Source organism: Akebia trifoliata, chromosome 12 (genome assembly GCF_017979445.1).
Source record: "Akebia trifoliata isolate Shusen 1 chromosome 12, ASM1797944v1, whole genome shotgun sequence".
Classification (NCBI taxonomy): domain Eukaryota; kingdom Viridiplantae; phylum Streptophyta; class Magnoliopsida; order Ranunculales; family Lardizabalaceae; genus Akebia; species Akebia trifoliata.
Genome location: NC_141386.1, coordinates 34,877,520 through 34,899,227, shown reverse-complemented (window position 1 = coordinate 34,899,227; position 21,708 = coordinate 34,877,520). Strand labels below are relative to the sequence as shown.

The 21,708-nt window shown below is 34.8% G+C and overlaps 3 protein-coding genes across 7 annotated transcripts; 2 read left to right on the top strand and 1 right to left on the bottom strand.

Annotated features, from left to right (window-relative positions):
• On the top strand, nucleotides 1–5,505 carry LOC147389854 (C-terminal binding protein AN-like). Its single transcript, XM_086418732.1, has 7 exons — nucleotides 1–671; nucleotides 2,092–2,260; nucleotides 2,352–2,482; nucleotides 3,294–4,106; nucleotides 4,248–4,295; nucleotides 4,573–4,689; nucleotides 5,239–5,505. The coding sequence occupies exons 1-7, from the start codon at nucleotides 42–44 to the stop codon at nucleotides 5,308–5,310; spliced, it is 1,980 nt and encodes a 659-aa protein (XP_086274858.1). The 5' UTR covers nucleotides 1–41; the 3' UTR covers nucleotides 5,311–5,505.
• Nucleotides 5,506–8,009: 2,504 nt separating this feature from the next.
• Nucleotides 8,010–11,567, top strand: TAFII15 (TBP-associated factor II 15). Of its 5 annotated transcripts, none has more exons than XM_086417731.1 (7): nucleotides 8,010–8,153; nucleotides 9,072–9,170; nucleotides 9,299–9,363; nucleotides 9,923–9,985; nucleotides 10,638–10,695; nucleotides 10,775–10,825; nucleotides 11,262–11,567. In XM_086417731.1, the coding sequence occupies exons 2-7, from the start codon at nucleotides 9,084–9,086 to the stop codon at nucleotides 11,340–11,342; spliced, it is 405 nt and encodes a 134-aa protein (XP_086273857.1). In that variant the 5' UTR covers nucleotides 8,010–8,153; nucleotides 9,072–9,083; the 3' UTR covers nucleotides 11,343–11,567. The 5 variants fall into 5 exon arrangements, with proteins under 5 accessions (XP_086273857.1, XP_086273858.1, XP_086273861.1 ...); XM_086417732.1 differs by having other exon boundaries at nucleotides 8,025–8,153; nucleotides 9,060–9,170; XM_086417735.1 differs by having other exon boundaries at nucleotides 8,028–8,153; nucleotides 9,075–9,170.
• Nucleotides 11,568–12,265: 698 nt separating this feature from the next.
• MDAR6 (monodehydroascorbate reductase 6) lies at nucleotides 12,266–20,214 on the bottom strand. The gene is made up of 17 exons (XM_086417730.1): nucleotides 19,967–20,214; nucleotides 19,685–19,859; nucleotides 19,487–19,586; nucleotides 19,324–19,401; nucleotides 19,011–19,082; nucleotides 18,522–18,640; nucleotides 17,054–17,138; nucleotides 15,835–15,924; nucleotides 14,858–14,959; nucleotides 14,659–14,748; nucleotides 14,384–14,464; nucleotides 13,724–13,795; nucleotides 13,544–13,638; nucleotides 13,369–13,457; nucleotides 13,217–13,279; nucleotides 13,095–13,135; nucleotides 12,266–12,533 (listed from the first exon to the last, which is right to left on the bottom strand). The coding sequence occupies exons 1-17, from the start codon at nucleotides 19,974–19,976 to the stop codon at nucleotides 12,402–12,404; spliced, it is 1,494 nt and encodes a 497-aa protein (XP_086273856.1). The 5' UTR covers nucleotides 19,977–20,214; the 3' UTR covers nucleotides 12,266–12,401.
• Between the last annotated feature and the right edge of the window lie 1,494 nt (nucleotides 20,215–21,708).

Genomic DNA, 21,708 nt, shown 5'->3' with positions numbered 1-21,708 from the left:
GCACCAAGTGAAGAGCAAGAAACGGAGAGGAGGACGAGGAGATGATGAGAGAAGCCATTACATTTAGCACCAGCAAAATGAAAAGCCATACAACAATGTCCCACCTTAACATTTCTTCTTCCACCAAACCATCTCTCCCTCTTCCCTTAGTAGTCTCTCTCAACTGCCTCGAAGACTGCACTCTCGAACGCGAAACCCTCGCTGGCATCGCCACAGTCGAACACGTGGGTCTCAACCACCTGGCGGACGGTCGGATCGAGTCCGCCGCTGCTGTCCTCCTCCACTCCCTCGCATTCCTCCCACGTGCCGCCCAACGCCGTCTCCAGCCATGGCAGTTCATTCTCTGTCTCGGCTCCTCCGATCGATCCGTCGACTCCGCCCTAGCCGCAGACCTCGGCCTCCGCCTTTTCCATGTAGACGCCTCACGCGCCGAGGAGATAGCCGATACTGTCATGGCTCTCTTCCTTGGCTTGCTCCGTCGCACTCACCTCCTCTCTCGCTATTCCTTCTCTGCATCCGGATGGCTTGGCTCAATCCAGCCGCTTTGTCGCGGAATGCGGCGCTGCCGTGGTCTTGTTTTGGGGATCGTTGGGAGATCTGCATCTGCGAGATCGTTGGCTACTCGGAGCTTGGCTTTTAAGATTAGTGTTCTATATTTCGATGTTCATGAGGTATGGAATCGAATCCATCATTTACTGTAATTTCAATCTCTTTTTTTAGTTGAATTAAATTTTGAATTAGTCTGAAATCAAGTAATTTTCTTAGCTGATCAGTTTATATTTGGCAAAATGTGATCTTTGGAAGTTTACGTATCAAAATTGACTGATAGTGTTAATGTTACTAAGATTCGAATAGCTGTGTTGCAGCAGAGTACGCTAATGTTGAACATAGTTAAGTGCAGAAATTAGAATTTTTAAAAGTAATTATGTCCTGAATGTGATGCTTCAATGCCTCTTCTTGTGACAATTGTCAATCATCCATGAAGAAATTGTTTTTAGACCCTTTTGTAGGTCAAACATGCATGATTGTGTGACCAAACAACAACAAAAAAGATGAATTTTAGAAGATTAGCCAAATACTTCTTCCACGAGGAAGTGTTCAAAGTTTCACAATGCAAAGGTTGAATTTTGAGGAGTTAAACTATTAGATCCATGTTTTTGTATGAAGTTTCATTCATTTTGAATCAAAACTACTAGGTTGGTGAAGTTTGTTCTTTGTGGGTGTTGATACTTGCTACCATAGACTGTTTGAAATCCATTGTTCACTCCACTTGGCCAATGACCATTAACTTGCTTGCCTACCAAATTGCACTTTTGAATTGACACTGAGTTTGAATCCAAGAAGGTTGGTTACTTTTATTTATGTTTAACACGCCACAAGGTTAGGATTGACTACCATTTGTACCTTTTTTTTTTGGAAAAAAAAAATCTATGAATAGGAGAAATTTTGGTACATGCATGGTTTCAAATCTTGGTTTGATGTCTTGTCTTGTTCATGAGCGAAACCGAGTAGTCTTGGACGAGTCAACTTGTCTTGGATGAGATAAATCGTTTAACTCGGTTTACAATTATCTATTCATATATATATATATTTGATAAAATAAGATATATTAGAAGATGTTTAGTGATAAAATTATATTTTATTTAGATAATGTTATTTAAATCCTAAAATTAATTACTTTAATTAAAATGTACAAAATCCCAGTTGACTCGGCTGAGTTTTACTGACTTGGACAAGATTTTCAAAATCTCGTTCGAATCATCTCGTGAGATTCCGCATAATTGAGACGACGTCTATCCCTATCATCCATGGATGATACTGAGCGATTCATCTCAGTCTCGGATAAGAGTTGAAACCATGTACATGTGCTGGTGTGTGAGGTATGTGGTTGTGTTCAAAAAACATGTTTTCTTGGAAATGAAATGGACCAAATTAATGAAATTGTCTTACTAAAGTAGGCATAGAAATTGATTTATTGGGTGGAAACTTATTCCAGTTTGCTTTTTTTTTTTTTTTTACACATTTAACTTATTCTATAACTTTTTTCTTCAGAGCCTCACTGATTCTGTCCTTTAAAACACTTTGATCTAGGGAAAAGGGAAGTCTGGCATGCCTTCTATCACTTTTCCTTCTGCTGCACGAAGAATGGATACACTTAATGATTTACTTGCAGCAAGTGACCTCATTTCTCTCCATTGTGCTCTATCAAATGAAACTGTTCAGATTATCAATGCAGAAAGCTTGCAGCAGATAAAACCTGGTATTTTTCAAATTTCCATTCACGTACTTGCTTTTACAATTCTCACAATCTCTCCACTTCGCATCTAAAGGAAATTTTTGTCTGTCAACAGGGGCATTTCTCGTTAATACAGGTAGTAGTCAGCTATTAGATGATTGTGCTCTGAAACAGCTTCTGATTGATGGCACTATTGCTGGTTGTGCATTGGATGGTGCTGAAGGGCCGCAATGGATGGAAGCATGGGTATGAGCATTAGCTTTTGGGTATGAATTGTTTTCTTGGATGTATGTGGTTTTTATGCATGAGTTATATATTGAGAAATTTTTATCTAATAAATAATTAATTTCTTTGAATTAGGGTTATTTTGTTGTTTTCTTCAGTGGTATATAATTGTTTGCAACCAGATTTTTAGGTTTCTTTTTCTTGTTCCATCTTGGGTTCTTTCTTTTATCTTTTTCAACCAACTATATAGTTTTATATCCCTTGTAAAAGTTGATGGTTTTTTGCATTCTTTCCCAGCCACTCTATGTACTGTGCAAATGTGCAATTGCAAATCTGATGTTGCTTTTATCGATATTCTTTACTTGTTAAAATTTACCAAACTTGGGGTTCTATTTTAGTTTTTATTTTTGATATGCATTTTGAAATATTTAGTTGAGTTGAAGGTGCCATCGTGATGAGGTGGTAAAATTTATATTTTTGCAACAACACAGACCTGAGATCAAAACCCTGCCTTTCCACTTAAACCTATTAAAAAAAATTACTAATAGTTGAGCAAATTTATTTCTTAATTGTAGCCAGATTGATTTTAGGCAAGTGAGTCAAGTTAGGTTGATGAAATTTTAATTTGAATTTGCAAGCAATTAGGGGATTTTCAGTTTTCTAGATTACAGGAATCAGACTTCAAATACATAAAAATTTTGCGCAACCACATGAGTTGCATCTGTGTGGTATATAGACATATGTACACAGTCTAGGGTCTAGAATGCTTTTTTTTTTTTTCCTTTTATTGCTGGGTGGAACTGATTATATCCAATCGTGTCATCACCTTCAGGTAAAGGAGATGCCAAATGTATTAATACTGCCCCGTAGTGCAGATTATAGTGAAGAAGTATGGATGGAGATAAGGGATAAAACTATTTCGATACTGCAGGAATTCTTTCTTGATGGGGTTATTCCAAAGAATGCTATTTCTGATGCCGACGATGAGGTAAGTGAAATCGGCTATGAAGATGAACAATCTGGGAAACAAGACAAAACAAATGCTTTATGGGTTTGTGATGATGAGCTGTTGACAGATGATATTCAATTAACTCCAGAAAACTGCAAAAATAAAAATAAAGGTGTTTATCAACCAAAAGAGTCCCATAGTCAGGTTCAAGTTTCAAGTCTGTCTCAAGAGACTGTTACTCGGTCTGAGGGAAGACGTAGCAGGTCTGGTAAGAAGAGTAAAAAGAAGCATGCCCGATTGAAATCCAAACAAAAGTCTGATGAACCTTCTGGATTAGAAAAAGACAGCAATTGTACTTCACAGAGAGAAGATGATACTGCTATGAGTGGCACAGATCAAGTACTAAGCTCCAGTTCTCGTTTTGCTTCCCCAGAAGATTCTAGAAATAGGAAAATCCCTGCTGAATCAAGACCAGAATCAACTTCTGAGCGGCGCATGAAGTTAAATATGGGGCCCAGTAGGAAGCCTGCAGAGGTGTTGAAAGATGGTTACGTTATAGCCTTACATGCAAAAGACCGGTCTGCATTTCATGTGTCCAGGCAAAGAGTCCCTGCAGGCGGTTGGTTCTTAGATACCATGTCTAACGTGACAAAAAGGGATCCTGCAGCACAGTTTCTTGTTTCTTTTAGAAGCAAGGTATGGTAATCAATAACCTTTTTTGGTATTTATACCATATTTCTGCTTTATTCAGTCAGTTGCTGCAAGGAGTGATTACGATATATTGTTTGTGTGGCTAGTTACTAATATGCTTATGTGGATGTATGCATTTGTCTTCAGGACACAATTGGACTACGATCATTTGCTGCTGGTGGAAAATTATTGCAGGTAATTTTACGTTGTTAATAGGATTGACCTGATATTAATCTGACATTTTTGTGTGTGGTATGAGTGCTAATTGCTATCGTAATTTATGTTGAACTTTCTATGGTATTTTTATGTGGGCGTATTTTCTGTTAAAGCAAAGGTACCCTTGTGTATGTAAGGGCCAAAGGGGTATTCCTACCCTTGTGTATAAGGATGGATATTTTATTTCTGGTATCATGGTGAAATTTTCATCTCTTGAGTCTTGATTATGAAACTTAATTCTTTTTTGGTGTTTCAGATAAATAGAAGAATGGAATTTGTGTTTGCTAGTCACACCTTTGATGTTTGGGAGAGTTGGATGTTGGAAGGTTCTTTGCTGGAGGAATGCAGGCTTGTCAACTGTAGAAATCCCTTGGTGAGTCCATTTCTTCACAGTAAAACTACTCATCGTCAACTTTGATGGTTATATAGTATAAGATTAGTAAATTGGGTCATCGATGTTTCCTATTTCTTATATATTTAATTCAGGGATTAAAATTATTATGACTTCCTAACAATTTATATTAATACGATTCTTTCAATAAACTAGTTGTTATAAACCTCGCCCTCTATAACGCCCAAACATTTTACATCCCTACCCTCACATAAATAAAGAATGTATGAGTGCCTCTTGGATCGGTGAGAATTGCATATCTTGTAAAACTGGTATAATCAATGAGACCATGTTATCTGATTATAGAATAAATATGTTGTCATTTGTAGTATAATAATGAGTAAACCCCTTTATGGTGTGATTCGTGAAAAAATGCGTTTATGTTGGGTTCACTTTCTCCTTTTCTTTGTTGTTTGTTACTTTATTGCATGAATTGAGCTCCTCCTGCAAATTTCATCATTTCGTGCCGAGAATCTTCAGACTGACAATGCTGTGCATCACATAATCACTCCTTGTTGGCTCCAAATGCAGGCTATATTGGATGTACGCATTGAGATTCTTTCCTGTGTAGATGAAGATGGTGTTACTCGCTGGCTTGATTAGGGTGGATATGGGATTTGGAAGCTCAACATATTTACTCTGTTTTGTTTGCTCTTATTTGGGTTTGCCATCCTCTTATCAACTTGTTGTGAAGCATTCAGTTTTAGTTACGAGAATCTCTGGTGTCAGCTTTCTTTGTTGTTTGTTATTTTGGAGGTTACTTGTTCTCTATAAAGAAAAATTTACCCGATTTTACAAGAGGATTCTCAGAAGCCTTCAAAGGAATTTCACTGTATCCTATCAATGTTTGAATGAAATGATATTGTCTCTGATACGGTGATTTGTGTTATAATTTTTCCATCTTTTTAAGGCTTTGTGGAAAATATTGAGCTGTTCTGACGGTCGATAAAACTTCAAAGAGTGAACCAGAAAGAAAAAAATAGAAATTTATAGATGAATTGGTTTACTATCATCTGATCCAAGATTCAGATGAGCAGAAACTTGCCCAAAAAGGATGCCAGACCATCTGAGTGATGCATCCTTCAATCATGCCTCGAGATCTGCCCCCTTTGATCGTGTCTCTGTGGAACATTGTCTCAGATTGGTCCGAGTTGCTCGTCTAGTTTTGAATCTCTAGCTGACACATGTTTGCTATTGTCTTTCATTTATTCATTATTTCTCTTTTAAAAACCAAAGGTCTGCTTTATTTACTATTAGAACAATGGGAAAAATGGTTTTCCAGGAAATGTAATGCAAATGCAAGAGAACAATAATTTGTCTATTTTTTGTTTTTAGAAAGAAAAAAAAAATCTAATATCATTCTCTCCCAATCATCCCCAACCATGGTTTTAAATCTCGTAGACAAATCAAACATATCGGATGAGATTTAAAATCATATTTTATTTTTCTCATTGTTGAACAAGACAATTCAAGCATATCGGAAAACTCATCCGAGACGACTCGGTCTCGTTCATGGATGAGACTTGAAAATGAGTTTTAAAACCATGCTTCACCGGCTTGGAGAATATTTGAGATACTCCTATATTAAAACATACTGATGACACGCCCCTTGAACTGTGTTTTTTCTAATAGAATGATAGGAAATGACCTCATCTTCAACTTCTTGTTGAAATTCCTAATGTGTTTTCAGAGCTGGTATTGGCACCCTAAATTTTACTTATTACACCCTCAATTTCTTGAGTTATTTATCAGACCCTAATTTTAAATTAAAACACACCCTTCAAACATTACAAAAGGTTGGTTCTAGTTATTACCTATACCTTACAAAGCATTATAACACATTTAAACACCCTCAACAATTGTTTACAATAAAATTCAAAATCTAGCGAATAGATCCCTCTAAACAGAGAGAGAGAGAGAGATTCTATTAGCAGCTCAAATTTTACTTATTATAAGTCATTAGCATCTTTTATTATGATATTTCTCAAAATGTGTGCAACTTTGTCAAAATTTTGGTTTCGGTACATTGTTCATTTTTATTCCCAAAACATGTTTTTTTTTTTTTCAGTGAATTCGTCACTTTTATAATCAACAAATTCACTGATAAATTATCTATGAGATTGTTGATATGCTAAAATCGTTGATTTTTTTTCTAATTAATTCGTTGATTATAAAAGTGACGAATTCATTGGAAAAACATGTTTTGAGAATTAAAATGAACAGTGTACTAGACTCTGAATTTCATCGTATTCAACGAATAAAAAGGAGATTCACCCTTTTCTATTTTAATTGGGGGTGTAGTAAGTAAAAGTTGGGGGGTTTGGTTTTTCACGTACACAAAAGTTATAAATCACTAGAAGATCGAAATATATCTCTTGGATTGTTTTCCCAAATCCTAATGGTTAGGGGTAGTAATGGATTAGGTTGTGCCGTGTTGAGGTAAGGGTACTGTGAAAATTTATCAAATCCAAATACGATCCATTTAATAATTGTGTAAAAAACTTAAATCCAAACCCAACCCATTTATAAATAGGTGTACCTGACCCACCCATATATAACTTGTTCAATAAAATTCTAATATTTATTGAAAAAAAATAAGTTTCATTTTCACCACCAAAAATAAAATACCATTATTGAAAATAGAATAATATTGAAATAACATTAAAATGTACATTATTTGTACATTCTAATGTGGTAGAGCTTTTCATCGTAATGTATAAATCGATGTACATTTCAATGTTACTCCAACACGACTCTTAAAAATAAAATCACATAATCATAAACCAACATCGATCGACATAATTTAAGTATCACAAAACATTTAAAAAAAAAAATTTTATCATAAAAAAATGGATAATTTAAAAAATCTTAAATAATTATTGATATATTTAAAATTAATTTTTAATGACAAAATAACTAAATGGGTTAAGAGGGTTGATGCCTTTTAACATGGACCCAATCCACTTAATAATTGTGTTACATGGATATTGACATTATTATGATCCAAACCAACTAATTTCGTGTTGTTTTTGAGTCGTGTTCACGGGTAATGTCGCGTGACCTCGATTAAAGTTCATTTGACGAAGAACCGTGTAGAAAAGCCCCTGATACTTTAATGACAGGTGTACCATCTCACGTCCATCCCCTAATTTTGGTAATGGTCCTAGGCTCCTAGCCCAATCCCATGGTAGGATTTAAGTGGTATTTAAGACATTCTAAAGCCCAAATTTGGGAACAGATATTAATACCTTAACCTAAGACTGCGTTTCACAGTCTCTCCATTCTCTCTCTTCTCGAACCCTATCACCAACGAGAGAAAGAGCTTGAGAGAGGAAACACTTCGTGGATAAATCTCTCGAAACCCTAATTCTCAATCGAACCCAGTTATTTATAGGTTAGGTTAACTATCGAATTTACAAGTTGTTCTCTATCATCATCGATCACAGGTACGACGTATGAACCCTAGCTTCACTTTTTTTTTTTCCCCTTTTTTTTGATATTTATTATTAGAGAATTGATCCGAATTCCGAAGGAACGGGTTTGGGGTACTTTATACAGTAAAATTGAACTTTGCTTTAATGCATATTTTGTTCAAGATTTTCCACTGAAGTCCAACAGAAAATTAAACCACATAACGTAATTTCTGGCCGAATTTTTAATTGTAAGAAAGAATTTTTTTTCCTAACTGAATAAATATTTTGTGTTATAGAATGAAAAGGGTGAATTACTGTTGGAATCTATGCAATTGGAGGTAAATTATATAATTCCAAAAAACCCTTAACTAACTTTGATTTTAAAGAACCCATTAAAAGTTATTTAGATATGTACTTGGGGACGGGCAGGGTTGGGAGTGGGGGATTAATATTTTCCAGAGGCCGGAGTTATGGGACGTTTTAGACTTAGAAGAATTAGAGAGAGAATTCTATTGAAACAATTAGATGGATAGAGGAAAGAGCAAGCAACTGGAGAAGAGAGAAATTAAAATTAATGTCGTAAACATGTCATGGAATCATGGAAATGGCCAAGAACTTAATTTTTAATTTGTTTAATAGCCCAAAGATTCCTTTATCAGCTAATTGCTTTTCCTAGATTGGTGAAATTAATGGCCTTTGACTTGCATTTCAAAAATATTAGAATAATAGAGCTATAGTGGATTGTTGTTCCCATGTCCTAGGTCCTAACCCCCTTGAACCCATACTTCTTATGCTAACCACTAACCCATCTTTACTTATCAAAAAAATAAAAAAATAAAAAGAAGAGCTATAAAGGGATAAAAGGGTTTTGTAAAGTTAGAGTAAATCTAAGAAGTTTATCATTTTCCCGGAGATCCTTTTAACAGTTTATGTATTTAGTGGTATTAACAGCAGAGAGCAAGGATGAACCACTCATCGAGTGAAGGGAAGCATGACGATGATACTGCGCTTTCCGATTTCCTTGCATCTCTAATGGATTACACCCCCACTGTAACTGAGAAATCTACCCTCTCTCTCTCTCTCATTTTTGTTCCTTTAATTCTTCCCTTCTTTTCCTCTGTATATGAAGATCAAAGACAGCAATTGTTTAATTAACTTTTATTCACTTGTATTTTCAGATCCCAGATGAATTAGTGGAGCATTATGTTGCCAAAAGTGGATTCCAATGCCCAGACGTTCGATTGTAAGTATTCTTTTGTTTAGCCTCCCCTATTTTTTAACTTAAAACGTTCCAATTTTTTTCCTTATGATTTAAAGTTTCAAGTTTGAACATTTTCTTTGTTTTTCCAAATGAATTTGGTGATGGAAGATATGAGGTTATTGGTATAACAGTTACTTCAGTAGCTGATTGGTTAAATCGAGATTAAAACTCCACACATTTGTTTAAAGTTGGGGGTAATCAATGTAAAAAAGCAGGGTGGGTTAGACTGTTTTCTTTTAATGTTTTTATTTTTTTTAATCTAAGTCATTGAACCTTTAAGTTTACTGATTTTAAATCCTGAACAGAATCTTCATCAGAGCAAAAGGTGCAATACCTGTTATAAGTTTCAGTTCACAATGGAATTGATTGTGTTCATTGTTTATTGCCCTTGACACTATTTAAAACTATGAATGATTTTTCCAAAAGCCATCAAATTCTAATATGTACTATTAATAAAACTAAGTGAATTTGTTATATCTGCTGATCATCTTGAGCTTCCGTATTCATATCTCATCAGGATATATCTGCTTTTCCTTGACAGAATTAGGCTTGTAGCTGTTGCCACACAAAAGTTCATCGCAGAGGTCGCGAGTGATGCTCTTCAGTATATTTCCAACTTGTTCTAACTCACTTTCCTATTTTCTTGCATGAAGTTCATACCTTAATTTTCATAAGTATATGTGTAGGAATGTCTGCATTCATATTTGCTATTGAAGAAATGCTTTTGTGTGGGCTTGAGGAAATTAGCTTTGATGCCCAAAAATGTAAATTAATTTTAAAAATGCATTTGTAGAGGAGGTGAGGAATGGTGTATAATACAATATTGAAATTAGAATTCATGTTCTTGTGTTAGAATGGCTGTATTGCCGTTAGATCTAGGGGTATAAACTGTAAACCGGTCAGATCAGTTTCAAGTTGGGGTTAACTGGGTCCGATAATAACAATAGGATCCGTAGGACCAAGCTGGACCAGATCCAACTTGATTTGAAAAAGCATACACAGCTCCAGTCCAAAGTCAATCCCAACCTCAGGTTTTACATTTTTTTCTTTCCAAATATCGGACACAGAAGGGATTACACAAGTATGATTTGGATTGTTTAGGATAGATCTTGTCCCAACTCGATTAACAATTGTTCATGATGGCCAAAATGGAATGTGGCCCACTGGATTCCTAGTAGTTCATTTCATTTATTGCCCTCTTTAAAACATTCTGACATTGCTTGAAACTATTTTAATCTCTATGCATCCTAATCTAGGCACTGCAAGGCAAGGCAGTCAGCAGTAGTCAAGGATAAGAGAGATAAGCAGCAGAAGGTAAACCAGTTAGTTTATTCTGGTGTTCTCTATATACTTCCCAACACCTCTATGTAACCCTAACTTCTTGTGAAACCAGGATAAGCGCCTAATCTTGACAATGGAGGATCTGTCTAAAGCACTGCGTGAGGTAAACAAATGGAAAACTCTAAACTCATTCCATGCCTTTAAAAAGTAAACTATTTAGGCAAGAATGGCCTCTTTAATCTCGTGACAACAATTTTCACATGTGATTTTGTGATGGTTGCTGTAATTGCTTCTTCTAGCATAAAAATTAGTTGAGATTCTATGTTCTTATCTTGATTTATTGTGGTAGGGGCCATATTTTGTTGAAACCAGGTCACAAATTGTGTTTCCAATCCCATATACGTTACCAACTCATCCATCTAGAGTTTTTTAATTAGTGGGCCATCTCTAAAACAGGTCACCTTAAAAAAACCAGTCTCAAGTGATGGAGTATATGTATTTTTTTTTCAGTCATACAACTTTAGTTGTTTTAGATCTCTTGAACGTTTTAAGATTTTTTGAATGATCACTAATGCTTCCTTTTCTTACTCGATGAACAGTATGGTGTTAATATGAAGCACCAAGAGTATTTCGCTGACAACCCTTCGACTGGGATGGATCCTGCTTCTAGAGATGAGTGAGCTGAGTTTGATATGTAATGCATATGTTTCATTTTCATTTAGTCTGATGCCAAGCAAGGAACGAGAAGGATTATTTGCGTCAGGAGAGTCATTGTGTACATTAATGTCGTAAGAGAAAAACAATTTTCTGCATAGTTGATGGCTAAAACTCTTTAACAGAGATTGAATCGTATTGCTTTGTGATATTTGTTTGAAGATATAAAGTCGTATAATCCTTCTTTTTTCCTTTTTTTTTAGATTTATATGATAGCAAAGGATAAAATGAAAAAAAACCAAATACAAAGACTCGGACCAGATCCTACTGGCAGAAACATAGACAAAACTCTAAATCCTGACATCTCTCTATCTACCTACTAACAACTCCCAAATTAAAAGAAAATCTACAAGGAAGGTTTTCTTAAAATCTTCAAATAACATGCACCAAAAGAACTTGAACCCAAGGATTTTAATAATAATGTTAAAGAGGGTCATGAGTATGGTTTCAAAACTTGTCTGAGACCGAAACGTATTGCCCAGCAACGAGACGGATAGACAAGTCAATGTTTCGGACGAGATTTAAAACCCATGTTCATTTTTCCTCGTTGTTGACCGAGACAACTCGGTCTCCTTCACAGATGAAACGAGATGTCAAAACGAGTTTTAAAACCGTGGTCATGAGTGATGCATGGTATCTCAATAAAATGTGCAATTATTTTGTTCTTTCCAAAAGGTCCAACAAAGGGCTTTATCAACTAAAGATCTTTTTGATTACGTACAGAGCCAACTATTTGTGTCTTGAATTTTAATTGTACAAATTGAGGTTTCAACATAAAGGAATAACTTTCAATAATGAGCCCAACCAGAACAACTGGAACCTGTAACATTTGATTCAAGAACTGAATTGCCTGGTCAGGAGCAACCTAATCGCATTTTATTTATTCAAAATTCAAAATTCAAAATTGTCAGTAGTACATGAAATTTTGTAAGCTATCGGACTCCACCACTGATGGGAAACAAGATGCTTCTTAACTAGATTAAAAGAAAGACTGAAAACTTGCTCCAATTTGACAGTTCAAAGAACTAAACTGCAGCTTGAACCTGTAGGGAGTTTTGAGCAATTTCTAGAGCCTCCTCAACAGAAGATGCATTCTGAAGCTTGTGTATATCGATAAGCGGCTGGCTCCTTGCAAGTCTAGGAAGTAGTTTAAATTCCTGAAGGAAGATAATAATATGTCAAAAGGGGCAAAAATGATGCAATTATTCAGCACTGATCCACATTACGGCATATTCATTTTCAGCCACTCAATCCAACATTCCTCCTCAAAGAGGCCAATCTCAAATACTATTATGATGGATTCAAACTGGATTGGGAAAAACAAGATGAGTCCAAATAGTCTTACTAACTTCGTAAGATTTCAACTCTTGCTAAGGATCGTTGAGCTCACCTTGTGGCATCCATAAGCATGATCCGATGCCACAGGGTTGTAGAGAACACAATTCTATGAACTTTGAGGAAAAAATTAAAAAAAAAATGTTATTTTTCACAGTTGAATTTTAATTTTAAATTTGGGAGTGTCGTAGAAGTTCAGTGGTCGTCAATTTTCAAGACCTTCAATCAAGCCCAAAAATTTTTGTTAAGGATCCAAATTTTTTCCATGAAATCTAGAGGCTGTGGTGTTGGATTGCCAATGTGGTAATCCACTTGAGCTCAAGGACCCTTAGTAAGAATCAAAATCTTATTTAGTAAGCAACATGTTTTTCTAACAAGATTACCTCGGGACTTCCACTTTCAAGAAGAACTCCTTTAAGTTTACCTGTAATAATACAAGAGAAAACGTATCATACCTCTTTCATAAATGAGTAAAATGAAGGATGACAATGAAAGAATTATTTACCGGAGTCTACCCAAAACACTGCAATTTTAGGATCAAAACTTCCAACTTCAATTGCATCACCGACTGCTCAAAAAGATAAGAAAAAGTAAGTCCATAAACAAACTAACTTCTGGGAAGTGAAGCTGGCATGCCAATGTGTCGGACATGATTACCATTTTCCCCATAAAACTGCCACCAAACTTTCCTTGCACTCCCTTCATACTCAAAAATCCTTGAATAGAAGTGCGGGAGGTAGTCATATCTGTACACCATGTAAATAATCAGTAAGGAATGTTAGCACACATGAATGAATAAAATTAAGTTGTAAGTGAGATAGATATAACGTACATGTGAGTTTGAGCACTCAGTAATGCATTTACACAATGTTGTGCTGATTGACGAGCATGACCAACATGTTCAACTCGTGCAATCCGGTCATATATCTGTTTATCATGAACTATTGTTACTTTCATGTTGGATTCTACATAAAAGTGACATGGACAATATCAGAAAATTGTACATTTGTACCTTCAACGGAAAAGCTGCTACATCTCCAATGGCAAAAATACCAGGTACACTTGATCGAAACAGACCATCAACCTGAAATTTAATTCCACAAGTTTCAAACCATGACATCTCTTCCCATAATACCTTGATCTGTTACTTCCATAGACTTCTAATCAATAGACATGAAAGAAACTCAAGCCATACTGAATTAGTTCCAGAAACAATCTCCTACATGCCTTGGCTAGCACTTTGATACAAAGAAAACAAATTTTCTGACTTCTAACTATTTTCTGAAAGAGATGTCATTTACACAAAAAGTAAAACTAACTTTACAGTTACATAAATGCCCTTAAGCTACAGCGGAAAGAAAGGCCTTGATATCTACAATTTCATGCAATTATCATCAGTTAAAAGGCCTTCTAATGTTCACTGATGCCAGGTCACTAGGCTATTAGGATGGTTGGTCTTCAAGTACAAGAGCTAAAGCACCTTAATGTGTTTACACTAAATAACATCAACCCATGGATGAATAACAAACATCTTCAATGAACACATTTGTTCATCTATGAGCTATTCATATGTAGCTTTTCAACTGGGATAAGAATTATAAATATAACATAGTATATTTGCATGCAAGAATTTGACAAGTATAACAGAATGCTGGTTAACATTTCTACTCACCTGTATTCCCCCAACAGTGGTATTCAAGCCCACTGCTTCAAAAGGGCTTACGGCAGGCTTTGCTCCGATTCCGACAATGATCTGCATTTAAAAATAAAGTAAGTTCCATTTTTCAACTTCTTCAGATTGATCTTGAATGTAGAGACTAGCCTTATCAAATGAAGTTATGCATCTAGTTTCATGAAGCATCTTACTAGATGGAAAAATGAAGTATTAATTTTTTTTTAACAATATTGAATATGTTATTTATTTGTTCTTTTTTATGAACAAAGTACCGTGTCTGCTTCGATGGTAGATCCATTTTCAAGTTTGACAGCTGCCACACGTCCATCAGAACCAGCTTCAAAGTTTTTTATCAGAGCGCCCTAATCAATGTATTAGCAAATTTAGAAAAGATTGGTTATACTAGTATACTTTAACGATCATATGCAAACTTTTAAGATCTAAATAAATATCGATATTATTATATAATACCTTGAAGAATTTGACATTATTCTGTTCATAAAGTTCTTCATAACGTTGAGCAATTGAAGGAGTAAACAGTCTTGGCAAAAAATGATCCTCCGGAAATATGACCTATTTAAAGCAAAAATGTATATGTAAACCATCAAACACAAGGTAAATAAAGAATAGCAGATTCTTAAAAACTATGGTGTATAATACAAAGAGATCTTTTGGGTATGAAACAAATCGATAAATTCTGGGTAATAGATAAAAATACCAGAGACATGCAACAGAAAAAAATTAGTTTGATAACATTTGGACATCAAAGTGTATCTCAACGAAACAAACAGGCAACAGAACGAATTTAGTTTGATAACATTGGGATATCGAAGTGTATCTCTCTGCCAACTGACTTGACCAATCGATTTAATCCAGAAAGCTGCATAAAATGGAAAGAAAATTTTTATAGAAAAAAGGAAAATTACTTAATAGACCATGTGGGAGGGATTTCTTTCTAAATAGACCCCGGCTTTTGGGTGGTATCTTGATAGTCCATTGAATAAACTTTTTCTATCTTGATGTTCCATCAACCCAACCTCCCCTAAAAAAATTATAAATGCAGCAAGAGAAAAACTACCTTGATACTGTCTGGATGATGCCATGTATTTCTCACAACTAACCAGACTTAGTTTATCATGAGAGACATTTTACATCTAGTCAAGGAGAGTAGAAAAAATCATTCATAAGCAATGAAATCCAAATCTTAAGGATTTTGGATTGAAGTTTGTTGCACAACTTTATGATAATAGGTAATTGAAAGATCAAAAGAAGCTGTAATTGATATTGTGGATTTAATAGTTATAAGTGTGCATAATTTTTTACATCAAATCAGAAATATGCCAAAAAGTAATGTTTGATTGAATATACAGGGGATGAATTCCTTGCCTCAAAAGGCATTGTTCATCCCTAGATTATCACATAAGTTCCAAAATGAATTGCAACAATACCGTCGTATCAAGTTTCCAACCAACAGCTGCAGCAGCAACCTCCATACCAATATAGCCACCACCGACAACGACCAGCTTCCGTGCTCTCTCCTAAAAGAAACAAAATCCCTTTTACAATAAGAAATGTACCATAGAACTCCAAATTACTAAGAAGAATATCCATCTCATGAGATCTAATCCCTAGATTTTTGATATATATAGAATAATAAATAAATAAATATATAGGTTAAATAGAAGAATATTTAGCACTTTGCCTTTCTTCTGTTCTTCTCCTTCCTTTTCTTCTTCATTTTATTTTTAATTTTTAACAAGTAAAAGAAATGTTTAGGGGCACAGTATATTCAGCTTCCATGTCAGAACTAAGCTCGAAAGGTTTCCCCAGTTTAATGTTCAAGAACAAGAAAACATTGAAAAGGCTGTTGGAGGAGAGTTCCAAAGATTTCGCCATGTCAAATTACAGACACTTATAGGTTTTCGTAGTTTAATGTTCGAGAACAAGAAAACATTGCAGGAGGCTGTTGGAGTGGAGTTCCAAAGATTTTTCCATGTCAAATTATAGACACTTATCATAGCTCAAAGACTTGCAAGGTTTTAAATATCGACTTGGTAGAAACAAGACAACAACTTTACTATCAAACTAGGTCTTTGTGTACATTATTATTCATTACTAAAAAATTTCCAAGGGAGATACAGCAAACACTCATAATCATCCACATAACAATTTTATATTTAAATAAAATATATACTAATGGGTATCTACATAAAAACCTGATATTAAAGCAATTTTATTAGTTACTACTTACATAATTGAAAATTATGGCATTTCAAAATGTCCATACAAAAGATATCTACCTTTTACGATAGTGAGAGTACACATGGATGGATGTGGTTGGTTGCAATAAAGTAGCATGGAACTGTGTATTTTTGTAAGTTCAGGAAGGATGTAGAAATAATGAACAGATGACCAACACCTCAAAGGTCCTATGCTCATCACATTTCATAAATTGGAAAAAGTATAGATATGCATGTAGGAATAATGAACAGATGAGGTTTGGAGTTAATATGAACTACCAACAACTTTTTTGATGGCAAAACCACATTAGCTATCAGAATAGAGTCCAAGGTTTGATACAGGGTAAGAGTTCCATTTCATTGACAACAAATTGAGAAAATAAAAGCTAATCAAATCAAAGAAAAATATAAGTGAAGCAGAATGTACAAATGACGATATTAATGAATCAGCATCAGCAACATCACGGATATAGTGAACTCCAGGCAAGCTTCCTCCAATTTTCTCTGGAAATCTGAAAACCAACAAGGAGGTCAATTCAGATATATTCATTGATTTTCCCTCTTGACATGTATCATGAATTGCTAATTAAAAAAAATTCTGTGGATTGCATACAAAAAGACGCTAGAGTAATAATATTGTCATAAATTTTTGGTACCTCTAATATACCACAGTTCCCAAAGGCTTTCAAGTAAATAGAACCCTCCGTACAAAAATATCCATCATCAAAGCCTTATACCAAAATCTGTGGTCGACAGAACGAGTCATGTTCTGCCATTCAACTATATCTAATGCTATGTCTTCGATCTTCCGTTAACTCAAGAATTTCCAAATCTGTTTTACTACTTCAATCCATGTCTTTTTTTATCTTCCCCTCTCTTTAGAACATTTAACTTACACATCCCTTCTAATTGGGCTGCTCTCAGTCTTTGTTGTACATCCTCATTTTTAGCATTTTTGTATTTTTTTTTAAGTTAGCTGCGTTTTTAACCATTTTCCAGGACTTGTAATAGATCCTTCTTCCCTTTTTTCCCCAATAATCTTCAAAACCTTATCATACCATCACCAACCTGCCCTTAGGTGTGCGATTTTTTTAATTTAGATTCCCCAATAAAATCGTTTGCTATTCTTTTAGTACATTAGACTATTTCATTCCACATTATTGTAGCCTTTACTAAGTTCCAAACTTCTTCTCTTATCAACATATTTACAAAAGACAACATTTTTAGCCTGCATCATGAACATCATAGGCTCTACATGGGAGGAAAGTCCTCCATAAGAAAATGTATAGTTTTGTCTCATCATTAACCTTCATTCATAACTTTCAAGAATGTATATGTAGCTTCAGTTATAAACTACAATATGTAGTAACTCCATGTGAATGAGAAAGTATCAGAAAGCATACAATATACTAGACTGCTCATTAAGGATCATAAAATAACTGGGAAAGGAAACTAAAAAATGAAAACCATTCATCCTTAATATCAAAATCTCTCTCCAAGTAACCCATCATGGTGTTATTGTACATCTTTGTAAAAAGAAACTTAAACAAAAAGAAATTCATCAATAATATAACCAGTTACCAGAATTTAATAGTAAGACATCAGACAGTTTCCTATTGGTAGTGATCCTGCCAATTCACAGCAACAAAGTGTGTGGTTTGAAAAAGATTCAGTTCTCAGCTTTGTTTACTAATCATGCAGAAACTAGTACATTGAATTCATAAAATTGAAGAAGAAGCCTATTGAACCCCTATCCCCCCCAACACACCCACCCAAATTAAAAAAAGAGCAAGCTAACATGTAACATATAAGTTATGAAAAGCAAATACAATTTGAAAGCATTTGAAACATAGACAAGCATATCCGATGATCCTTGATCAAATTAGTTACAGTACCTTACAGATGTACATCCTGTAGAAAGTATGAGGGACCCATACTTAAGAAGTTTGCCTGAAGATGTAGTGAGGGTTTGTTTTTTGATGTCAAGACCTGTCACTGGATCTTCATATACCACCTAAATAAAAGCAAAAAGAGCAGAGTTATAAACAGTATGTCACAAATATCTATAAAAAATAAAAAAGGCAGAAAAGAAAATGAAGCCATGCAGTGTAACTGTAGAATTAAGATATACTAAAATCTATGCGCATATTACTAGTAAATCACTACAGCATAGGTTTGAAATAGGTGTATTACAAAATTATAATATGCATCAACTTGTACGTTGTAATGCATTTCAACTCCAAGATTGTAGCAAAGTATCTAAAATGAAAATGCAAATTATAATATGCATCTAGTTTTTTGGGCTAACTAAATAATCTTTCATCCAAAAATAAAACAAATTAACCGAAAATAAACATCAACAACAAATAATTAATTAATCTTACCTCTATGCCATGCTCCTTATACCACTCAGGGGTCTGCCTTTCCCAACCAGATCCCACACAAGTATGGAAACCCTAACATGATACAAATATAGAAAAGAAACGAAGAATCAAAACAAGTTTTTCATGAACATTTGAATAATTTAACAGTTAAAATGTTATTAAAGCACTTAGTATGAAACATCCAACTTTCATATTTTAATGCAACACAAACAAATCATAGAACCAACACCAGTATCAAAAGTTTAAATTATAAGCGAGATCCAATAATATGCAATATAAGATGATTTCGAAGAAAAACACAAAAAATCCTTACAGGTAAGCGCGCTGGCTTCTTATCCAAAGGAAATAAATAAGCTTTTGTCAAGGCGGGGCGTTCATAAGGCGCCACTGCCTGGAACAAGCACCACAATTAAGAAATCTCATACCATACCAAACAAACATTAATAGAAAAGTTTCAACTGTAATTCCACATATACCTCTTTACACACAATACAGAGCCTCCCATCAGCCATTCCATGTTCCACGAAAGTCCTAGCAGCATATCCAGCCGAATTTCCTCCACCAACGATAACAAATCTGCAAAATTCAGATCCAAATATCACCTTGTACCACATAAATTATCCATTTTGATTTCGAATTTAACCAAATTGATAAAAATGTCATCTGAAACTCACTCTCGATTCTCGTTAGCAAAAGCAGATGAGGCGACTACGTAACTTCTTCGAAAGCGATTGAATGAGATTGAAGAGGAGTGAGGAATCCGATTCAGTGAAGCTCGTTGAGGACACCACATAGAAAGTCCATGCTTCAAGCTCAAGGTGTTCGCCATGGTTGCCATTAATCTTCCAGCTGTAAAATTTGTGACAGATAGAAAGAGAAAATTAGGGTTTAAGGAAGTAGAGATGAAGAAAGGAGAAGTGGAGTTTCGTTTTGATCTCAAATGGTGAGGTTTGGACCTGAAGACATCGATATCAGATGTATTTGTTCCTTGTTTAGTTTTTCGAATATTTTAAGACAGTTCTGGAAATGGTGACTCTTGCAGCAATCTAAGGGTCAGACTTCTCAGTCAGATGTTATGGCGCGAGACACTGCTATTTGGCGCTGGACCAAGGAGTAAGACTAACGTGCGCTGGTAGAGCATGCTTATTTGCTCATTTCTGTAGATGGGTTCACTTCAGTTGGTATTGGAGGCTATTCTTTCGGCCTCTTGGGGTGAGTGTCTCGGTGCGCATGTTAGCAGGTGTGCTTATTGTTTTGGGTGATCTTGAGTTACATCCTTCTGGTTTTAAAATTGAGTCGTGCTGGGGTGACACAGGATTTACTGTGATTCTCACAAGTCTGAGGTGGATATGTATACATAACCGTAGATGATTTTTTTCTTGTATTACGAGGAAACACATCTATGGTTATGTGCACATCGCACGTCAGACTTGTGAGAATCACAGTAAATACTTTTTGTCATTTCAGCATTTTCCTTTAAAATTATTTTGTTATACTCCCTGGGATTTAGTAATTTACCCATACACCTGGAGATTTTGGTGAAGAGTCGTGATCTCCTAACGATCCCTCTGACATATGCTTTTTGACGTGGCATGGGCTGAAATCATGTATCTTTGAGGAAAAAACCTAAGGTTCTAAGCCACGCTAAGGGGCGTCAATATCATTATTCTTTGTGAATATTGGACAAAGAACATGAGAATTTCAAACTGATGACATACCCTTGACCATGATCTTCTATTAGAGAACATTACAAAATAACTGAAATACCATGATCTTCTATTATATATATTTGCAATAATCATTTATTATTATTATTTAAAAAGCTATTTATTTTATTAAGAACTTGTTGAACATAAGTATGTTTTCAAAATATCAACTGAATTATATTAGATCTCGAGTGAGTCAATGTGATGTTCAATTCACATAGTAAATCTCATTCATTCATGAACAATACAAAGATGACTCACTTGAATCATTTCGATCTTAAACGATTTTTTAGGTTTGGAGTCCATTGAGATTGATTTTATTCATTCAAGCCATTTAGTTTTGGGTCAATCCAATCCTTCATTTATTTATTTATTTTATAAATATAAATATGGGTGAGGTTTAAGGGTCATATACAAAATCGAATATTGTGTTAAACATTTAGGCGTTATCAATTTTCAGAATGAGCTGATTTTTTTTTATGGTAATGAGATCATCTTCACCAAAATTATCATCACAAAAAATCAGTCAATTCCGAAACTTTTAACCTCAATTTACAAGTTGAAGAATAGTGAATCGTCCTATTTTTATAAACCACTTTTTATGGGGTTAGAAGTTTCAGAATGGGTTGATTTTTGACAAGGATCATTTCCTCATCATAGAAATCATCCTTATAAAAATCAAAATATTCCAAACTTCTAACCCATATATTGAAAAATATTTGATTTTTATATGGCCTTTAAAGTTGAACACCCCTATAAATAGAGTCCTAATAATATGACTCAGCAAGTAGCATACTCTATCAACTCCTTGATGTGGACAAGTTTGAGAATCATAGATCTGTATGCTTTGGGATACACGATTCCCTTATGATACATTTTTTTATGGGGAAGTGCAATTGTGTATCCCAAGGCGTATAGATCTATGATTCTCGGAATTGTCACATCATGTAGTCGATTGAGTATACTATAGTAAGATCGAGTTGTTTCCTGGA

Bases quoted from the DNA above. Each gene is read 5' to 3' on its own strand.
- LOC147389854 (XM_086418732.1), top strand. From the start codon at position 42: ATGATGAGAGAAGCCATTACATTTAGCACCAGCAAAATGAAAAGCCAT. The intron at 4,107-4,247 runs GTATGGTAATCA...ATTTGTCTTCAG, and splicing joins TTGTTTCTTTTAGAAGCAAG to GACACAATTGGACTACGATC. The intron at 4,690-5,238 runs GTGAGTCCATTT...CTCCAAATGCAG, and splicing joins TCAACTGTAGAAATCCCTTG to GCTATATTGGATGTACGCAT.
- TAFII15 (XM_086417731.1), top strand. From the start codon at position 9,084: ATGAACCACTCATCGAGTGAAGGGAAGCATGACGATGATACTGCGCTT. The intron at 9,171-9,298 runs GTAACTGAGAAA...TTGTATTTTCAG, and splicing joins TAATGGATTACACCCCCACT to ATCCCAGATGAATTAGTGGA. The intron at 10,826-11,261 runs GTAAACAAATGG...CTCGATGAACAG, and splicing joins TGTCTAAAGCACTGCGTGAG to TATGGTGTTAATATGAAGCA.
- MDAR6 (XM_086417730.1), bottom strand. The intron at 17,139-18,521 runs GTACTGTAACTA...GTTGGTTTTCAG, and splicing joins ACAGGATGTACATCTGTAAG to ATTTCCAGAGAAAATTGGAG. The intron at 15,925-17,053 runs GTACATTCTGCT...TGTTTCTTTTAG, and splicing joins ATTCATTAATATCGTCATTT to GAGAGAGCACGGAAGCTGGT.